The 20,169-nt window shown below is 40.1% G+C and overlaps 1 protein-coding gene across 7 annotated transcripts in view; it reads left to right on the top strand.

Moving 5' to 3' along the window:
• The first annotated feature begins 4,992 nt into the window (after positions 1 to 4,992).
• Spice1 (spindle and centriole associated protein 1) overlaps positions 4,993 to 20,169 on the top strand; it is a 41,815-nt gene continuing 26,638 nt past the window's right edge. For 2 of the 7 annotated variants that reach the window (XR_005491006.2, XM_008768719.4), the window contains exons 1-6: positions 4,993 to 5,119; positions 10,996 to 11,091; positions 11,888 to 11,935; positions 13,509 to 13,652; positions 18,306 to 18,408; positions 19,240 to 19,346. Coding sequence is in view for 6 of the 7 variants with exons in the window: in XM_008768719.4 (XP_008766941.1) it covers positions 10,996 to 11,091; positions 11,888 to 11,935; positions 13,509 to 13,652; positions 18,306 to 18,408; positions 19,240 to 19,346 (498 nt within the window). In the remaining variant the exon portion in view is untranslated. The other 5 variants (XM_063270392.1, XM_063270391.1, NM_001008285.1 and 2 more) reach the window with 4 other exon arrangements.

The following is a 20,169-nucleotide window of genomic DNA, read 5'->3' as shown; positions in this document are numbered from 1 at the left end:
AATATTTGTCCCCTGCAGAAGACTAATAGAGATCCGTGTTTGTCAGACCTTTTTGTTGCTTTAACATACGTGATAGAAACAATAAAAATGAAGAAGAAACTTACTTGGTTACTTTTAAGAGGTTGCCATGCAAGCCAGGTTAGCTCTGAGACTTTGAGCCTGTGATGAGACTGAATGTAGTGGCAGGGGCCTCACCAAGGCAGGCAGGAAGCACAGAGAGATAAGGGACAAAGGAAGGTAGCATGTCTTTCCAGAGCATGCTGACTGTGATCTGTTTTCTCGTATTAGATCTGATCTCCCAATAATGCCTCATTTTATAATACAGTTAGTGCATTAAATATGTCGGAGTCCTCGGAATCCAGTCATGTCTCTAATAGTGCCTGATATGGGACCACTCTTCCAATATACAAACCGTTGTGGAGAACACTTCTTATTCAAACCATAACTGCTTACCTTCGTCCTCCACCTCATAGTACAAAATGCACGTATACCATCTCTAAGAGTCCCCATGACCTTAACAATTTGAACACCATTCAAAAGCTCAAGTGCAAAATATCCTGAACACAATCCCCTTCGATATCAGGGAGAAAATTACACACTTCCATTGCATGATGGCACGGAATAACTGTTACTATTCCAAAGGTGGGCATGAAAAGGAGAGATGGGAGCAATCGAGATTCAACCCCAGCAGGTAAAAACATTAAATCACGTCTGCTATCTGTAGCATGTAATAACATGATCTATAGCTTTAAATGTGCCTGTGTAGCTGCTATATAATGTACTGTATGTTGCTCATCATATCATGATGAGAACACACCGGGAAGTTTAAGTTTTGTCATACAGTTGACTTTGGACAAGACTAGAGAATCCTCTAATGCTTAAAATGTCCTCTTCCAGTCTTCCCTGAATTGGCCAAGCTCTTCCATGCATGAGAATAAAGCAAAAGAAGCAGCAGACAGACTGAATGTTCAAACGGTCAACAGCTAGTCCACAGATGACAACAGAGTTGGGCCAACAATTTCTGCAGCATCCTCCCCTCAATGGTTGGAATTTGGCCACAACTGATAGCTTCCCTATTGATTTTCCTCTCAGAATTGACCAGAGATTCCTATAACTTATATTTTAGTTTAAATCTTCACAGTTTAAAAATCAGGAAATATTTAAAATGTCTGTTCTTACTGTGATAATCAAGGTGGTCGTCCTTGTCTAAGAATAAAACAACAGAGTAAAATCATACACAGCTGGAGTGGTGGAAATAATTGAAGACTTCTCGATTGACCTCAGTGGAGAATAAAAAGTGTCATCGATTCAGAGATTGACACAGCAAGAGATCTAGACACCATCACTGTCTGACTTTGGTATAGACTCAAAGTCAGGTTAGGCTTCACCGCTGTAACTTGGTAAAGTGCTTGTCTAGCAGAAGTAAGACACTGAGTTTGATTTCCACGACAACAAGAAAATCATAGAAAATATTTTAAAAGTAAAGAAAGAAAAGCTAGAGAGAAAAATAGGCTTATGGTGAAATAAAGACAAGGCTTTGGGGATTCTCTGGTTAGGAGTTGCCACTGGACAGTGGGTGTCTTGTGGTTTGGGAGCATATTAGGATGAGCCAAAGAAAGACAAATAAATAGTTTTCCTGAACTACAAATGACATACATCACTTTCCACAAGTTTAAAGCATACGATTTAATGTTTTCAAACACAACACCTGTTTTACACACACACACACACACACACACACACACACACACACACACACATCTGTGAAGCCACCAAGACAGGATCATATTCACCCTTTTCCACAGCTTCTGTCTTCCTTCATATTAATATCGTTTTTATCTCTAACTGGCTCTGTCCTATTCCCAAGTGACCACTCACCTACTGCCACTCTTCATGAGCTTTCATTTCCCCCAAGTTTTATATAAACAGAACCATAGGGTATATTTTATTTATTTGGTTTCCTTCATTCAACACAGTAACTATGAGATACATCAAGACTATTGTAGCAATAGTTTGTTATTTCTTACTGAGCAGTGTTTCCTTGGGTAGATATATAGCAATGTGTTTTCCCATTCATCTGTTGATGAGTGTTTATCTGGAATAATAACTTTTTGGCTATTATAAATAAAGTTGCTGCAGTCTTGCATGTATAAGTCTTTGTAGGGTCATATGTTGTTCTTCCTCTTTGATAAAGATCCAGAATTGGAATGACCGCATCACTCTGTGGGCTCCAGACACCTTGATTTTATATATATATATACATATATATATACATATATATGTATATATATATGCATATTATATATAATATATATTACACACACACGCATATATGTCCTTAACTGATACATACTTTGGAAAGATTTGTTTTAGTTTGTGGGCTTTTTGATTTGTTAACAGAAAGTGTGTGGAAAAATTCAATTTCAATGAAATCCAATTTATGTTATATTTATGGATTATGTTTGCTCAACCCACATAATTTCTTCAATGTTCTCTGCTTTTGTCCATTTACACATGTGGAGGGTAGAGGTCAAATGTCAAACAAATTAATCCATGATCTTCAACGTTATTTTTGGTACAGTATCTCTCACTGGACCTGGAGCTCAAGTCAACTAGACTGGCTAGCTGATGAACTCCACGGATCCACATGTCTTTGCCTCCCAGCACTAGGATTATGTTCTAGTTTCTTTTGCCTTTACTTTGATAAAACACCCTGATCAAAAGTAACGAGGGAGAAAAGTTTACTTGGCTAAAAATTCCCAAATTACAGTTCATCATTGGGGAAGTCAAGCAGGAACTCAGGGCAAGAAATTGAAGGCTGACATTTGCTATTCCACCCAGCGAAATCTCAGATCTTGAAACTCACATTTCCAGCCGAAGGGCACAGCAGGAACACTGAGACTACTGCTTGCTAGCTGGTTTGCAAACCGCCTTATCCTCATCCATCCTTCTTCTTTCCTTTTTCTTTTTCTTTTTCTTTAAATGCAATTCAGGGAGGAACTGCCTGCCTGCCTAAGGATGGTGCTGCCCAGAGTGGGCTGGGTCTTCTACCTCAATCGATAATCAAGGTAATTCCCCACAGACTGCCAACAGGCTCTCTTCTCAGGTTGTGACAAGTTGGCATTTAAAAATTAACCAGCACAGACTACAAGTGCACACCACCATGCCTGGCTACAAGTGCACACCACCATGCCTGGCTTGGGAATGGAACTCAGGTCTTCCTTTTTAGGTAGCAGGTACTTTTCAAGCTGAGCTATATCTCCAGTCCTGTGATCCTTATCAATTAGTTTCTTGAATGTGATAAGTATAATGTTTAGATCCATTGTTTTGCACATGGGAATATACCTGCTCCAGCAAGATTCATTTTTAAATGCTACCATTTCACCTTTGTGAAACATTAATTTTCTACATTTGTATGAGCTTATTTTGTTTTACTTCACTGATATATTTGAATGCCTGTCTACCCATATCATGACATTATGACTATTATAATCTTTATAATAAGTTTTAAAATCAGGCATTTTTAGAAATCAAATTTTGTTCTTTTTGTTTTGGCTATTGTAGGAATTTCTGTATTTTCACAAGAATTTCAGAATCAGTTTGTTAATTATTTTTCTAAAGAAAATGCATTTTAAAAAGATATATAGTGGGTAAAACAATAAAACAAGGAAGGAAGTGGGACAACATATATGCTAATGTCCTACTGTCTAGTTGTTTCTAGAGAGAAATTGTTATCTTTATTTTTGTTCTTGTGGACATTTATTTTTAATTTTTTTTCTTTATCATTGGCTCTGAATGATTTGATTATTATATATGTACTTTGTAGTTTTTTATGCGTTTGTGTGTGTGTGCACGCGCGCGTGTGCGCGCACGTATGTATATCCGAGCCTGTGCGTGTGCGCTCATGTTTCACTGGGTTTCGGAAGTTGAAGGAAAAGGTAAACTCTGTGGGTAAATATGTTGATAGGAGGACAGAAAGTGATGGAAGCTGATTGAAGTTTTCTTAAAATTCAGTGTTAAAAACAAAATGAGAAGCAAGTCCACAGACTGGCATGAGGTTAGAGGAGATAAATAAGAAAGTATATTACTGTCACCTAGGGGAGTGAGAGAATTAACGGAGCAGGGATCTGTAACAAGATGCTCAATCAACTGTAGGAAAGTTGGGGGGGTCATGAATCAACACGGGCATTTGTCTTACATGTGCAGTTGCGGCAGTGCAAGCACTTAGGAGAGCCAGTGCTGGTAACTTGCTAAGTGACCACAGCAAGTTGGAGAGGAAGGAATGATGACGATTACGTAGAGGAATGCGCACGTTAAATCAGAGTGGAAACTCAGAAGGCAGTTCCTTGCACCTAGATGACACTGATTCAGGTGTAGCTTTTCTTCTTAACAACTGAAAGTCAGGGGTTTCAAGGGAAGTTATCAAGGGTAAGACGTTCATTGTAAAGTCCTTAACATGATCTGTGAAGTTATGCACATCCTGGCTCTAGTCTACCAACAACCATCAAGTTCTCTCAACTACTCCTCCATTGCAATTTGACGTACATCCTTGCATAGGTAATTTCCCACTGTAGAAATGCTCTTTTTAAATGATCTACTACTCCTTGCATTTCAGCTTTCCTGAGATATTGTTTTCACTGTACACATTTCTGTCATCAAGAGCTTGCTGCTTATGGGGCTGTAAACTTCTTGAGGGCAGGGTCTGGTTTTAGTTCCCAGTGAACCTAGCATGTTTGGCTCACTGATAGGTTGCAAGAAATATTTTAGTAAATGATCAAAAGTTAAGGCAAGTAAGTGCGGTATGTGGAGCTTGGTGTGCAAAGCAACGTTTCTTTTGGAGACTTCTCGAGGCTTATGAAGGGAGAATTATTCAGCCCTTTAGGTGAGAACTCCGGGAAAAAAACAAAACAAAAACAAACACAGCCCTAGCGCCACACGTACCACCTCTGGGACGCCTCTGAGGAGCTTGCCGGATGTACGCACAGGCGTGGGGGCGGAGCTACAGTAACCCGGGCAACGGCCCGGAAGCCGCTTTCCGCGTTTGCCCTGTGGCGGGCTCTGTGGTTCTGGAGACTCAAGTTTTTAGTCGGGGTGGAGGCGGCAGTCGGCCAGCAGCAAGGCAGGTTGGGTGAAGCGGGGAAGGCCTGACGTTCGCGCGCAGGGCGAGGAGAAGCGGCCAGCGTCTCCGCCTCGGTCCCGACGCCCAGGGAAGGCGTCCTCACCATAGGGCCGGCCGCTCGCCTCGCAGAGCCCGAGAGTGCGGTTCCGGGTAGCGCCTGGTGCTCCTGCGGGACGTCGAGCCCCGCGCACGCGCGCCGCGTCCCTGCACCCCGCTGGCGGGAAATATCCCGAGGCTGTCGGGTGCTCCAGATGTTTGGTGTCCAACTGGGGAACGCCGTGTACTTGGTGTTGGGACAGGGCGCGTCCTTTAAGTTAGGACAGGGTTTCTAAGGAAGGGCTGCTTGAGAGTTTGGGCTTGGGAGTCAGATGTATGAAATTGTTCCAGACGGTGCTTGGCGCTGCTTGTGAAGGTCGGAGCTCGATCTCAGGATGTGTGGGAGGGAAAACTGGGAAGAGAAGGCAGTGAGGGTGTTGGGGAAGCCTAGGAAGAGGCCTGTGTTTGTATGTGGATCAGGAAAGAGCCTGAGAAATATGAAAGGATTTAGCATTAGGAAGCAATTAATATTCCTCATTTTCTCCACACAGGCCCCACTTCTGCAGGGTATGGTGATCTATTTACTGTCATTAAAATACCTCTAGTCTCTGTTATGACGCAAAAACAGCGCTTGTTTTCCTAAGTTCCTGACAACTGCCCTTTGGAGGAAGGGAAACAGGAATATGGACCTTTGACCCCTGCTTTTAGCTCCTCACGTGTTTTTGCTTCAGATTCATGACTGTTTCTTGGGTTGAGGCTGGTAGAGTTTTAACTTGTGGAAAAAATGTAATATTTTAAATATAATTTGAAATAAAAATTCCCTCTCTTTTAAAGACTTGCATGTTTTAACCAACAGAGTCAACCCGTTGTTTGTAGTTTCCTAGCACGTACTTTACAGTCAGTGACACCTAGGGCCAGTTCCTTCCTCTCCTTGTCATTTGTGTCACTGTGAGCAATGTGATTATGTTCGCTAAGCCTTATTTACCTCATTTGAGAAAAGAAGAATTGCCATGGATGTCATCTACACTGAAATAGGAGTTAGTGTGTGTCAGGCAGGGATTCCAATGGGCAGCGTACATATCTAGTTAGTTTCAACAAAGCTCAAGAGTGAATCTATACAGCCTGATTCCAGGCCGAATTCTTAGCCATAATACTGTGCTGTCTCTTAAGACAGTGTATGTCTCCCAGAGTTGTGGGATTAATGCCGAGGCTTTTCATTAACGATGCAGAGACATTAACATCAGGTAGTTTATACATGGTGTACTTGAATTTTGCTTTTTTACATTTAACATTTTCTTGCAAGTGTATATGGTGTGTGTGTGTGTGTGTGTGTGTGTAGGTCAGAGGCTGCTATTGGGTGTCTTGGTTCTTTATTTTCTATATTGCAGCAGGGTCTCTCCCTTGAATCTAGAACTTGCTGATTTGGCTCATGTAGCTAGCCACTTTGGGGATTGCCTGTCTCTCCTCCTGAGCTGAGATTAGAGGGCTGTGCTACCCTCCTGGTTCTCATAGTTAATGCACTCAGACTTCATCCACATTGTGGCCTATGTCAGTACTTTATACCTTATCGCAAAGTGACATCCCAATTGCATAGATATATCATATATATTTATATAGTCATCAATTAATGGGCGTGTTGAGATGTTTCCACTTCTGTCTATTAACTATAATATTGTGGACATTCACTTAAAGGTTTTCTAGGGACTAATGTTTTTAATCCTGTTGAATGTTTATGTAGGGGAATTGCTGGGTCACATGGTAATGGTGTTTAAATTTTTGAGTAACTTCCCAGTGGACTTCCAAAGTGCCTATGTAAATTTCTATTCCAAACATCAAATATATGAAGGTTCAAAGTTTCTCCATACTCTTCCCAGTACTTGTATTTTCTTTTGTTAAAGTCACCCTCAAGTGGTTTTGACTAGTATTTAATTATGTTGGTCTTTTTTTTTTTTTTTTCCACGAGGAGAGAGGTTTAATGAGAGAAGAAGAGTAGAAGAGGGGAGAAGTAAAGATCCGCTATGAGCATGGGCGGGGGTGGGGGAGGGGACAAACGGGGAGAGAAAAGAACAAGAGCAAGAGAGTGTGTTGGTCATTTTTAAAGAAGGTTTATATTATATTGTATGAATGCTTTGCATGCATGTATGTATGTGCACCGCATGCTACCTGGTGCCTTTGTGGGATAGAAGAGGTTGTCAGATCCCCTGGAACTGGAGTTACAGATGGTTGTGAACCATCATGTAGGTAGTGGGAATTGAACTCAGGTTCTCAGGTAGAGCAACAAGGGTTCTTAACCACTGAGCCATCCCACCAGCCTCTATTGACAGTCTCTTCTTCCTTTCATGTGCTTCCTTACCATCTGCAGTATCTTATTTGGAGATACCTATTCAAGACCTACGCATTCAAGACCTACGCCCGCTTAAATTTGGTTGTTTGCATAGTCCAGTTACGAGAATTTTTAAAATAGATTCTAGATACAAGGTAAATGATTTGCAAATAACTTTTGCCGCTGCACTAGGCATCTTTTTCACTTTTTTGATTGTACCTTTGAGTATAACATTTAGAATTTTTGATGAACCAAACTATCCACCCCACATCTCGGTTTCTTCTGCTTTTGACTCTGTTCTCCAGCTTGACCTAAGGTTCACAGCTGTTATACTCATGTTTTCTTCTAATAGTCCTACAGTTTTAGTTCTAACATCTCAATATATGACTTAATGTTAAGCTAAATTTTGTACCCTGTACGAGGTAGGAGTCTGACTTTTTCAAAGGAATATTGAAAACAGTACTCTTTGAGTTGAATTGTTTTGGTGCCTTGCTGGAATATAACTCTGTAAATGCAATGGCTCATTTCGACTTTTACCTGTTCCGTGTCCAGTTAAATGCTGGTTATGTTTCTACTACAAATGAACTTCACAGTTGGTTAACTCTTTGCCCTTTAATTTCCTCATCTATAAAATGAGTCAAAGTAGTAACCACTTCATGGAGCTCTTGTATTAAAGAAACTAATAGTTGCAAAGAGCTTAGAACAATCCGCATATAGTAAGTACCTAGACTGTCTTAGCTGACGCTTCATTACTTCCACTACAGGTGTTACTGGCATCACCACTGTAAAACTTAATTGTTGGTGGCAGATGGTGCCGAGAAGATTGTGTTCATACGTAGAGCTGAAACCATATCACTTTCCCCCCTTTGTAAAACGTCTGTTCAGAATTGATCAGTAGCCTTAATGAAAGGTGATGTGAACCTCCTAGAGGAAACCAGGAGAACACGTCAAGATACAGGCACAGGCAAAGACTTTCTGTATGAGACTTGACAAAAGTGGGCTGATGAGGTGGCCCAGTGAGTTTTGCTGCCAAAGTTTATTCCCGGCATGTATATGGTGGAAGGAAGAAAACAACTCATGCAAATTGTTCTCTGGCCCTCATATGTACACTGTGTATGTGCTCCTTCACCCCCAGAGATAAGCAAATAAATATAATAAAAGAATTGGCAATGATATTATGCCCTTTTAAAAAACTGCACACTTGGAATTCAAAGAGTGAAGAAATAGCCTCCAATATGGGTAAAGGTATTTTCCTATTGTATTTTAGTGATTTGTCAGGGCACTGGTAACCAGAATATAGAACTTTTAAAAACTAAACACCGGAAAGAAGACTTTGATATTAGTGGGCAAATAAACCAAACGGTTTTCAAAACAAGTACAAATGATCAATAAATACATGAGAAAAATGTTCAGGAGCTGGACAGATGACAGTGCTATTCTTCTGGAGGACTGACTGAGTGTTCACGATCACCCGTAATTCTGACTTTAGGAGTTCTGACATCCTCTTTTGGCCTCTGAGAGCACACACAGAGAGAATTTTTTTTTAACGTTTATTATCTTCAGCCACCAATGAAATGCAAATCAAAGCCACACTGAGAGCTTACCTCACCAGAATGGCTACTGTCATCAAGAAAACAAATATTAGTGAGGATATTGGGAGCTGAAGAGGAGCCCCTGTATGTTGCTGTTGGAATGTAATTAGTACAACCAGAATAGAGGTTCCTCAAAACTAAAAACACCGAAAGAACCACCTTTAGATTGCAGTTGTACACTCCTGGGTTTATACCCAGAGGAGCGTTAGGCAACCACAGGCATACCTGTGCTTCCATGGTTATTATGACTCTGTTCTCAGTAGTCAAGGTATGAATTCAGCCTAGATGTCCATCAGAAGATAAGTGGATGAGGAAAATGTGATGTATGTAGGAAGTATTTATTCAGTTACAAAAAGAATGAAATCCTATGTGCAGGAAATAGAATTAGAAGCTATTAAGTGGAACTGAACCAGACTCAGAGAGATAAATATTACTTGTTTTCTCTAGAGTTTAGAAAAAGATGTGAAAGTAGGAGGGAGATACTTGCTTGATTGTAAAGAGGAAGGGGACCAGTTGGAGGGTGAGGAGAGAGGGCAGTTGGTGTGATATAATGTATGTATATGTACATGTATGAAAATATTACAGAACTCATGTTAATAAAACTTGAAATAAAAGTAGGTAAACCAAGTCATGAGAAACCAAATCTTAATTGTTGGTCTGACACAGAGGTTAGTGTGAGGGAATTTGCCTGATGTATTTTACATCTGGGCATCAATCTGAACTCAGCACCACAGGGGGAAAATAGTCATTGTGACTCATCTCCTTTGCTGGATTGTAAGCTCTGAAATTGACAACATGTTTGAGGAGTGAAATGTAACGAGAAAGACAGTAGAGAGTTAGGAAGACTGTTTTAGGGAAACCCTGGAGCTTAGGCATCTTTATCACAGTAAGTTATTTTATTAAAAATACTAATGGAAGGGGAAGGGGAAACTTAAGAGTACCACAGTTACCTAGCATGTGCAAGGGTCTGTGTTCTCCATTGGAGAGACGGACAGGTGTGGGTGAAGGATGCTGACGACATCATGGCACTGTGGGCTAGTAAGGCGTATGAGGGGTAGCCTGGAAGTTCTGTAGTTATTTTGGTAGGTTGTTTGGGTAATATGTGTTAGTGATTGACTTTGAGTGACCAATAGTGTATGAACACGTAAAGGAAAGAAGTAAAAGCACTTCCTTTTGGAGTAATTTAACCAAGAGCAAGTACAAATTTGAATTCTCTACTGCACACTCCCTGTGTCTTCGTCCTCTCTCTGTTTATGAGTCTGAATCTGTGCTTGCCTACGGCTGTCTTGTGAATCTGTCCTAGTGTCTGTCTGTGTGTGCAATTATTTCTCTCTCTCTCTCTCTCTCTCTCTCTCTCTTTCTCTCTCTCTCTCTCTCTCTCTCTCTGTGTGTATGTGTGTGTGTGTGTGTGTGTGTGTGTGTGTGTGTGTGTGTGTGTGCTTGTCTGTCTCTAACAAAGGGCTTTGCTCTGTATTTCCTGAACAGCATAGAAGGCATCACATGGTGGAAAGAATGGATGCTTTCCAGAAGTCTGGCTCTACATGATCCTAACTGACCCATATAACAAACTACCAGCACCATTGCTTATCAACCAGCCCTCATGAGTGGGTTTCATTTTAGAAGTTGTTGCAATCTCTGTGTTTGTTGCTCTCAGCAAAGGGTACTTTAGTTTCTATTTTAGGTCATAATTTCTATATTAAGTTCTTTATTAAGCAAAAGGTTTTGTTATTTAAAACCTTTTTAATACATTGTTGGTTTCACTTTAGTATTAATTGTAAAATGAGAAAGCCAAGTAAGTGGAGAGCCTATTCCTTTGATCATGACTAAATTCTCCTGATATTTTGAGAGTGGTTTTAGTTGTCCTATATGTACTTATAATGCATAATTATTTTTTTGCCTTTATTAAAACACATTAATATTTCTAGATGTCATTGATCAGAGTGAACCGCTTTGGTCCCCGGGGAGGTGCAAGAAAGACTCTGAAAGTAAAGAAGAAAGCTGCAGTGAGGCAAGAGTGGGATGTAAGTCTGGGGACCATAAGCAGTGTCCTAGGAACGGGCCTTAGCACTGTCAGGTGTTGCTGGGACGGCTCAGGCTGTAGTGGGGTCGGGTGGGTTTCTGGGCGTGTGTTTGGTCTTGGAGGGAAGAGCAGGATATTTGCCCCATTCCTCCTTAAGAGTACACTACTAAGGGTAATAACTTCTAGTTCCTCTAGAATTAGAAGATTAGTGAGATTGAACTATGTCCTCAAAAAAGTTCCTCTCCAGCTTGCCCTAGCGACTACACTTTCATTGTTAAAACACTTTACAATTGCCTTGTGGAACCCTAGTATCTGGAAACTGTAGCTTCATTTAAGTTTACTCACAATATATGCACCCTGTTTTTATTCCTTGTTTTAAAATAATAGAGCTTTATTTCCTATGTAACACCTAAAAATACCCTGTTTTCTACAAGATACTCAAAAGTAATGTGTTTTAACATTATATCGACAATATTGGTTCCTGGGGGGGGACTTTTGGTCTTAGGATATTTGAATCAATTTTCAGCCACTGAAATTGAGTAACTGTTAAAAATTTATAAGGAGGACTGGAGAAATGGCTCAGTGGTTAAGAGCACTGACTGCTCTCCTAGAGGTCCTAAGTTCAAATCCCAGCAACCACATGGTGGCTTACAACCATCTGTAATGAGATCTGATGCCCTTTTCTGGTGTATCTGAAGACAGAGACAGTGTACTTATATGTAGTAAATAAATAAATCTTAAAAATAAATTTATAAGGAAACTTTTAAAAAGCTCACTCTGTTTTTCTTTTTTTAAAGAATACTGTGAATGATCTAACAGTTCACCGGGCAACTCCTGAAGATCTGGTAAGTTGAACACTGAAAGTTAAGTCCTGGATTCTGTATTTTATTTGATATCTGGTTTCTAATCTTGAGAACAGAAACCATCATCACTCCTTGGAACTTGTTTGGTTACATTTAATCTTGTTCACATCTGTATAAAACCTAAAAGGATACCTAAGGAATTTTTTGATTTTACTAAGGCTTATCAGCCACTTAGAATTTTATTCAGGAGTTTTTTGTTCTGTAGTCCTGTCACTTATCTAGAATTAAGAGGTCTTCATTTCCTGTCTGGAAGCATTTTACCATTGTTGTTGTCATTGCTGTTATTTTCACAACAGGTTTGTTCTGTGTAGTCCAGGCTAGCCTGTCCATGGCAGTGACTAATCTTTCTGATTCTGTGAATTTGCCTAGTCTTGTTTCTCTTACAGATGGACTACAGGATGTGGTCTGGTTTTTGTTTCCTCTTTTTCTAGCATATTTTATCGATTCATCTGTGTTATAGAATGTATCTCTGCTTCGTTCCTTACTATTCCATTGAATGGCGATTCCAGATTTAACTGTTTGTCATTTGTACATCTGGTTTATTTCTGCTTCTTTTCTATTATGAAGTAATACTGTAGTGGACATTCATGTACACGTCTCTGTGAACATATGCAGACAGTTATGTGTCTATCTGGAATAGAATGGCTAGGTCATGTATCTTCATATTGGCTTTTATGAATCATTGCCAAACTGTTTTCCAAAGTGCTTATCTGCTTAAATTCCACCAGCATGTGTGGAGCTTCGTTTACACATGATTACTGTCACCTTTTAAATGTTAGTTCTCCTGTTGGGTATAAAGTACTGTTTGACTGATTCTGATATGCATGCTCACAATTCTTGATTGCTAGTCTTTTTGGTAGTTGGCATGTTTGTATGACTATAACTTCATTAGATGACCAAAGTTATGTTCATAGTTACAATTCTGAGGACTAGCGTATTTGTAAAGACAAATGTCTACCTTTAGTCCTCAGTTACCCCATTGGAATCTTCCCTTCCAACTCTTTTAGGAGCTCTGGCTCCTGTCTCTTCTGCCTCAGGAACTCTCCTTCCCTGGATATCTACATCATCTGTGACCTCAGTTCCACATGAAGCCACTTCAGAACTATACAAACACCATTGACTTGGAAGTAATGCTTATTGTGAAAGGGGTGTGCTTTGCCAGAGATGACTTAGGTGGATTATGTATCCTTTACATCATGAGTGAAGTGTCAGTGTTGACCTCTAATTGACATTTTAGCACTCATTACTCGAGTTTTAACCTGTATGGAAGAACACTAGGTATTTTGGTAGTCTGTACAAATGAAGTAGAAGTTAATACTTTGGTGTGTCTTAAGATAGACCTCCACATTTTCAATACTTTCTTTTATATCATTTTGAAAATGTAGAAGACTTGGAGAGTTTTAGCTATGAATGTACACGCATGCACACACTGAAGCACACACATACTGAACCAGAAAGGACTAAAGAGTGGTGAACTAGTGTAAGTAGTCTTATAAAGGAGCAGGCAGTATCTTTGTTACTGAAAGCCTTTTTTTACAGTTTTCCTTCTGTATAGGTGCGCCGTCATGAGATGCACAAGTCAAAGAATAGAGCATTGGTGCACTGGGAACTTCAAGAAAAAGCTTTGAAGAGAAAATGGAAGAAGCAGAAACCAGAAACCTCAAGTATTGAAAAAAGAAAGTTATCTATCATGAAGGAGGTAGTGTAATTTCATTTTCTTTAGAAAAATATCATTTTTTTCTCTTGGGTTGGTTTCAGTGGAGAGACCCTAGTACTTATGCAACCTTGTACAGTGAGCTAATTGGGGGGGCCTGTAGAGAACAGCAGGATAGGTGGAGTCTACTTTGCTACTTTAAATGTTCTTTTCACAACTCATTAGCTCTATAGCCTTAGATTATATAACTCCTTGGTCTGGAATTTTTTCTTTTTCTTTTTCTCTTTCAACCTTTCAAAAAGTAGCATATAATGTGGCATGTTCCCAATGCCATTGTTATAACACTTCATTGTGGATGTTTGGTCTCCCCACTCCCCCATTCCCTACCCTTCCTCTGTCTCACTGAATTCGCTGTCTCTAGCAATACATATTTCACTTCATATCTTCCCACCCCTTTCTCCGGTTTCATGCTACCATAGAAACTGTTTTGACCTCTATGCACACTTACTCCCACCTAAATATACATAATTAATTAACAATTAAACGCCAGGATTCACACATGAGCAAGCACTTTCAATTCTCATCTGTCTGGGTTGCCTAACTTAATACAGTATTTTTCAGTTATATCCATTTTTCTGCACATTTTGTAACATCATTTTACATTACCTTGGCTTTTTATCTTTAAATTTTTGCCTCTGTTGTTATGAGATTTTAATAGCATAATATTTAAAATTGTTTCTTAATTTCATGGGTATGATCCTTTGCCTTCATGTATGTCTGTGCACCATATGAATGCCTGATGCTTGCATATACCAGAAGAAGGTGTCAGATCCCCTAGAATTGTAGTTTACAGACATTTGTGAGAGCTACCATGTGGGTGCTGGGAATTGAACCTGGGTCCTTTGGAAGAAGAGCTAGTACTCTTAGCCACTGAGCCATTTCCTCAGTCCTGGCATATGCTTTTAAAGAGATTATCACAGTCTCAAAATAATAAGTGCTCTGTATCTGTAAACATCTGTACTTATGTCTTAGTTCCACAGTATAGTAGAATTACCTGGCAAAAATGAAATAAAATCAAATAATTTTGTGTGCCCATCGACGTAGGTCTTAAGGCATTTATCTCTGGCTTAACCTTTTGCCTGCCTGTGCTGAAGAAGCAGTCAGATATGCAGGGTGAACAGTGTGTCAGACAAGAAGCAGCTAGAGTAGAGCATCCGTTTTTGTTTGAGCTGCAGTCCTAGTAAAGGAACGTGCTCTGCATGTGCTTCTTTACCCAGGGCAAGCTTACAGTGCTTGCTGTCTGCAGAATGTTCATGCTGTCTGCAGAACGTGTGTGCTCAAGTCATCGGCTGCCTTCTGAGAAATTCCTTAGAGTTCTTAGAGGAATCTTACGCATCAAGAAAAACTATCTCCCAAATAAATGTTTACAAAATTTGAGAAAGGAACAGTGGATTCAGAGAATAGAACTTTTCATGTTACAATCTTAGGCTAGTCATGCACATGTGTTAATTCTCATTGTACAACTGAAAACCACAGATCTGACCTAGAGAACCACTTTGGGAGGTTTTCTTTCTCTAGTTTTAATTTTCTTCTCCTTTTGTTTTTTGAAGATTTAGTTTTTTGTTTTTGTTTTTGTTTTTTTTTTGTATAGGGGTTTATCTGCATGTATGTATGTATGTATGTCTGTATGTGTCTAGTTCCAGTGGAGGTCAGAATGGTTGTCAGATTCCCTGCAGCTAAGTCACAGAGAATTGTAAGTCCAGTACAGTGGTCTTTGGCCACATGAACAGTCTGCTCCGAGAAATGTGACAGACTTAGTAGAAGAATGCAAAATGGTGGCTTTACTTGAGATTTGATTGTAATTAATTCCCAGTATCAACAGAATTAGTAAGATTGTCCCTTTACTTTCTGCCTTTGTCACTTTCTACCATAGCCATGTTAATTTATTATATATTGTATCTATTATAAATTATATTTTCTAAGCTCTTAATTGTATGGACTTGGAAGATATTTCACCAAAGATAAAAATTTGGGTCATAAGACAGTATAATTTGTGTTTTAATACACTCAGAGAGCATCACTAGCTTATACAGGTTCTCAGTGTCTCCACACCCTTCTGTACATCCTTGTAGGGTGGAGGAGGTGCTTAGATTCTATGCCAGTGTATCTTCAAAGTCAGTAGTTAGAAATAAATTTACCTTCTTAATGTCTAATGTCTTCTTAATGGATATAGATTTGGCATGATTTATTATTGATTGTTTTATTTGTGGACACGTATGTTGTATATTAGAGTCCAGTTTAAGCTTCTGGGAATAAAAGAACTCAATACAGTAATTTAAACAAAACACAGATTTAGTTCTCTCATGGAAGAGCTCAGAGGTAGAGGTAGAGGGCCCTGCAGTTCTTCGGCATGTGACTTCAGCATCATGAACACAGGATAGCTGTCACAGTGTCTTTGGTTGTATGCAGGGCAACAGCGAGTGGAAGTAGACAGTGTCTCCTACCCCTTTTTTGCCAGCCATTTGGCATTCTGTGTTATTCTCCAGGACATTATTGCTTGGCTGTTCCCATATTCAAAGAGGGGTGGAAGTCGAGCTGCACCCTTGATTAAAGGGTAGGAGTTGGGCCAGGCCTTGTGTCTCAGCCTTAGTCTCAGCACTCATCACTAGGAGGCAGAGGCAGCTGGACCTTTGTGAGCTTGAGGCTACAAAGATCATAAAGCAAGTTCCAGGACAGCAACCCTGAATCGTAAGATTGCTTCTTACCTTGGCATGATAAATACTCCAGTGAATAGACTTGATTGTGTTTTTAGGAACAGTCTTGTTTGTTGGATTACCTAGGGTGCTTCAGGATTTACTCTCAAGTACTGGGGTAAAAAAGAAAAGAAAACTAAGGGTCAAAGAGTATGAGCCTATTTTGTTTATTATGTTTTCTGTGTTTATGGTGTCTGTAGTTAATGGGTGTTATAGGACCATAGTCATATACCTGATACAGAGGCATGGTTCTAGATACCATGCTAGAAAAGTCACACAGCTGATTTCCTACTGGTAATTTGAAGAGTTTACTGTTTTTTGTTTTTAAGGCATTACCCTGTCTTAGGGTTTCATTGCTGTGCAGAGACACCATGACCAAGGCAGTTCTTATAAGGAGCAATATTTAATTGGGCCTGGCTTGCAGGTTTGGTTCAGACTTTCAGTTCATTATCATCAAGGTGGGATAGGGCAGAATCTAGGCAGGCATGGTGCTGGAGGAGCTGAGAATTCTACATCTTCATCTGAGGGCTGCTAGGTGAAGACTATCTCCCACATGGTAGGAGATGGGTCTCATTGCTCACCCCCAACAGTGACACACTTCCTCCAACAAGGCCACACCTACTCCAGCAAGACCACACCTCCTACTATTGCCACTCCCTGGGCAAAGCATAGTCAAACCACCACACCCTCTGTCAAAATAAAGTCATGGAGTTGACAGAGCAGAAAGTTGGAAAATGATCTTGTTAATAACTACATTGATTCCCCGTGTCAATTATAATCAGATCTCAAGTAAAACCCATGCTATGTGCCATTGACACAGCAGGAAACTAAGTGGTTAGCGTTTATTCACTATCTCTAGTGTGACCCCGAGCCCAGTATTCTGTACTGTGTGTGCTCTTGGCCTTACGCCATTCCAAAGTTTACTCTGTGGAAGGAGCAGATGCAGAATTTACTCTCTTTAGCTGACCTAGCTGACTTACTTGGCTGTAGCAGAAAGGATAACATAAGACTGCTACTCACTTTTCTTTCTATATCTTAAAATAGTAACTGCCATGTGATGTGATTGTCTGTATTGCGGAGAACTTCTAGTCGTAGTGTTTGTTATTAGATGCTTTATTGATTTGAGTCAGGGTTGGATAAGGACCTGTCTTGATTTTAAGATTCCTTTCAGCTTAAGAATGCCATCTGGTGGTGGTAGATAGAATTGATGAATCTGTAGCATATGGCTTTGTTTTCTGTACATTAACGTCCTTCAATAGAATGTACATAATCAGAGGCACCGCTGTAATGGTGTTTTGTGCAGCAGTCTCTCCATAATAAAAAGCCAGCACAGCATTGCTTAGTCCTAAAATCTATGTTTTGTTTTTCTAAGTCATAGGCCTGTTAGTGGATTATCAGACTACTTCAGTGGTGGAAACACCTTGAGTTTGTGGCTCAAAGATTCTTATCTTTAGCATATGATTTTCAAGTATGTGCTATTATTTATTAATGGGTTATAGAATCAAGTTAGTGGGCTACAACCATCACTGAAAACTAGAATGGAATAAAAAATATAGTTAGTCTCATGTGGCAAGGCTATGTAAATTGCAGTCTTACTTTTAAGTGTGTATTTGTATGTATGTATATACCTGATCGTGTGTGTGTGTGTGTGTGTGTGTGTGTGTGTGTGTGTGTGTACCAGATCACAATGTAATATGTATTTCTCTCAGCCTACTAATTACTGTAATAGTCTCACCTACTGTTATCTAAGAATACTGCCATTGGAGGGTTTTAGGATGGGTCATGGCCCATGGTTAAGAACAGATTCAGCAACCATAACCAATAAAGATTGAAAATTAAATTTTTAAAATGTCATGTTTGGTGCCTTCCCTTAGTCTTTCTCCTTAGTAATTTGACAAGTGAGCCTATTTTTCTCTAAACAGTATTTTTCTTAACACATGTGCAGATTCTTTCTGATCAGTACCAGACACAGGATGTGCTGGAAAAGTCTGATCATCTGCTGACTGCAGCCAAAGGTCTGTTTGTTGATGTTCCTCGTAAGCGCACAGGTAAGCATTCAGTCCACACTGAACCTGAATTGCTCTCGGAAACACAGCTCATGAGGAATTAGAAGAATTCACTCTGTTGTCAGAAGTCACGTTCCCGCTGCACCTTCTATCTGGCTTGTATATACAGAGCCAAAGATCATACTTCACTTGCTGTTACTAGAGAATTACAGGGAACTGTCTACTAAAATGCAGTGCAAAGTACAGCATTCTGTAACTGCGTAGCATGGCTCCATTTTCAGCTTATTAAGTTACTGCATAATTAAATATGTGCCTTTACTTGTAGTTTGCATAAACCTAGCTTAAAATCTAAAGCAACTTCAGTTTCTTACCAAAAGAAACTCTGTTTTTCTTTAGTTACATATGATTATTCCTGCCCCCCACCCTCACAATCCATGTAGCCAAGACTGTCCTTGAACTCCTGATCTTCCTTCCTCTTAACTCCTCAGTGCTGGCATCAAAGGTACATATCACCATTCTCAGCTTCAGCATTATTAATCATGATGGTATATAATTTGTTTAATCTTTTAGAAACAGGATTTATTTTTAGTGGAAAGTTTGAATCCTGGGTCAGCCATTTACTAGCATAACTCTGGGCTAGTTACTTAATTTTTCCAAGTTTCAATTTATTGGCCTGTAAACTAATAAAACCTGTCTCATGGAGTTTTATGAAGGTAAAAATGAGTTTAGATATGGCTGGTGCATATCCACCCATGGAAGTGGAACTGCTGTGTGAAGTCCCTGAGGTGAAGGGGGCCTGTGGCAGGATAGAACTTGTGAGCCTCTTCAAGCAGATGGAATAAAACCATAGTGACTTGTGTTTGCTCCCTGCAGGGTTTCCAAACGTAACAATGGCTCCAGGCTCCTCACGGAGCCCCGCTGGAATAAATCAAGACCCTGGCACCCAGTCTATCCTTAACGAATCAATCATAGAGCCTCAGGTAATCCACTGCCCTCAACAGCCACGCCCATGCTGAGGTGAAGTTCAGCTCGATACAGGCATCATGGAAACCATTCTAAAAGCTTAAATGTCAGTCATTGTCCTCCCAGCTGTAAAGAGACAGTAGAAAAAGAAGACTCACAAAGATTGGGAAAGATGAGCTAGAAAAAAAAAAAGACTAGAACATCCAAGAAGATATGATGAGTGTATACTTCAGTGTATGGTGTGCGCGCGTGTGCACACATGGAAGTCATAGGAAACCCTCAGGAATGCTGTCCACTTCCTTTGAGACAGGGTGTCTCATTGCTCTGGAGTTCATCAAATAAGCCTAGCTTGACTGGCAAGGAGCCCCAGGGATCGCCCTGTTTCTGCCTCCACAGTGCTGAGGTGAAAAGCATGCGCCGCCATGCCTGGCACTTTATTGTGCCTATGTTTTGGGTATTGGCCTGAATTCCTCGTGCATATGTCATCCTTCTCTGAACTGTAAAGAAAGGAACAAGGGATATGTAAGGTGTAATGAGGGAAAGACCAACTTGTCTGTGGAGGATTAAACATGCTCCATTGACCTTGTAGAAAATTTCTTGAGTGGAGTGGCAGGACACAAGCAAAGGTTGCCGAGCATACATAGATGGTGAATGAAAAATTGTAGATGAATCTTTAAAGAGATTGGCAGAGCCAGTGGTGATGGCACAAGCCTGCATTACTGGCATTAGAAAGGCTGAGACAAAAGCAGTTGTGAATTTGGGGTCAGCCTTTGCTACCTAATACATTGGGTTAGCCTGGACTAAACAAAAACCAAAAGACTAACAGGAGATAGTCTATCA

Source organism: Rattus norvegicus, chromosome 11 (genome assembly GCF_036323735.1).
Source record: "Rattus norvegicus strain BN/NHsdMcwi chromosome 11, GRCr8, whole genome shotgun sequence".
In the NCBI taxonomy this organism is placed as follows: Eukaryota; Metazoa; Chordata; class Mammalia; order Rodentia; family Muridae; genus Rattus; species Rattus norvegicus.
This window is presented reverse-complemented; position numbering and strand designations above follow the sequence as displayed.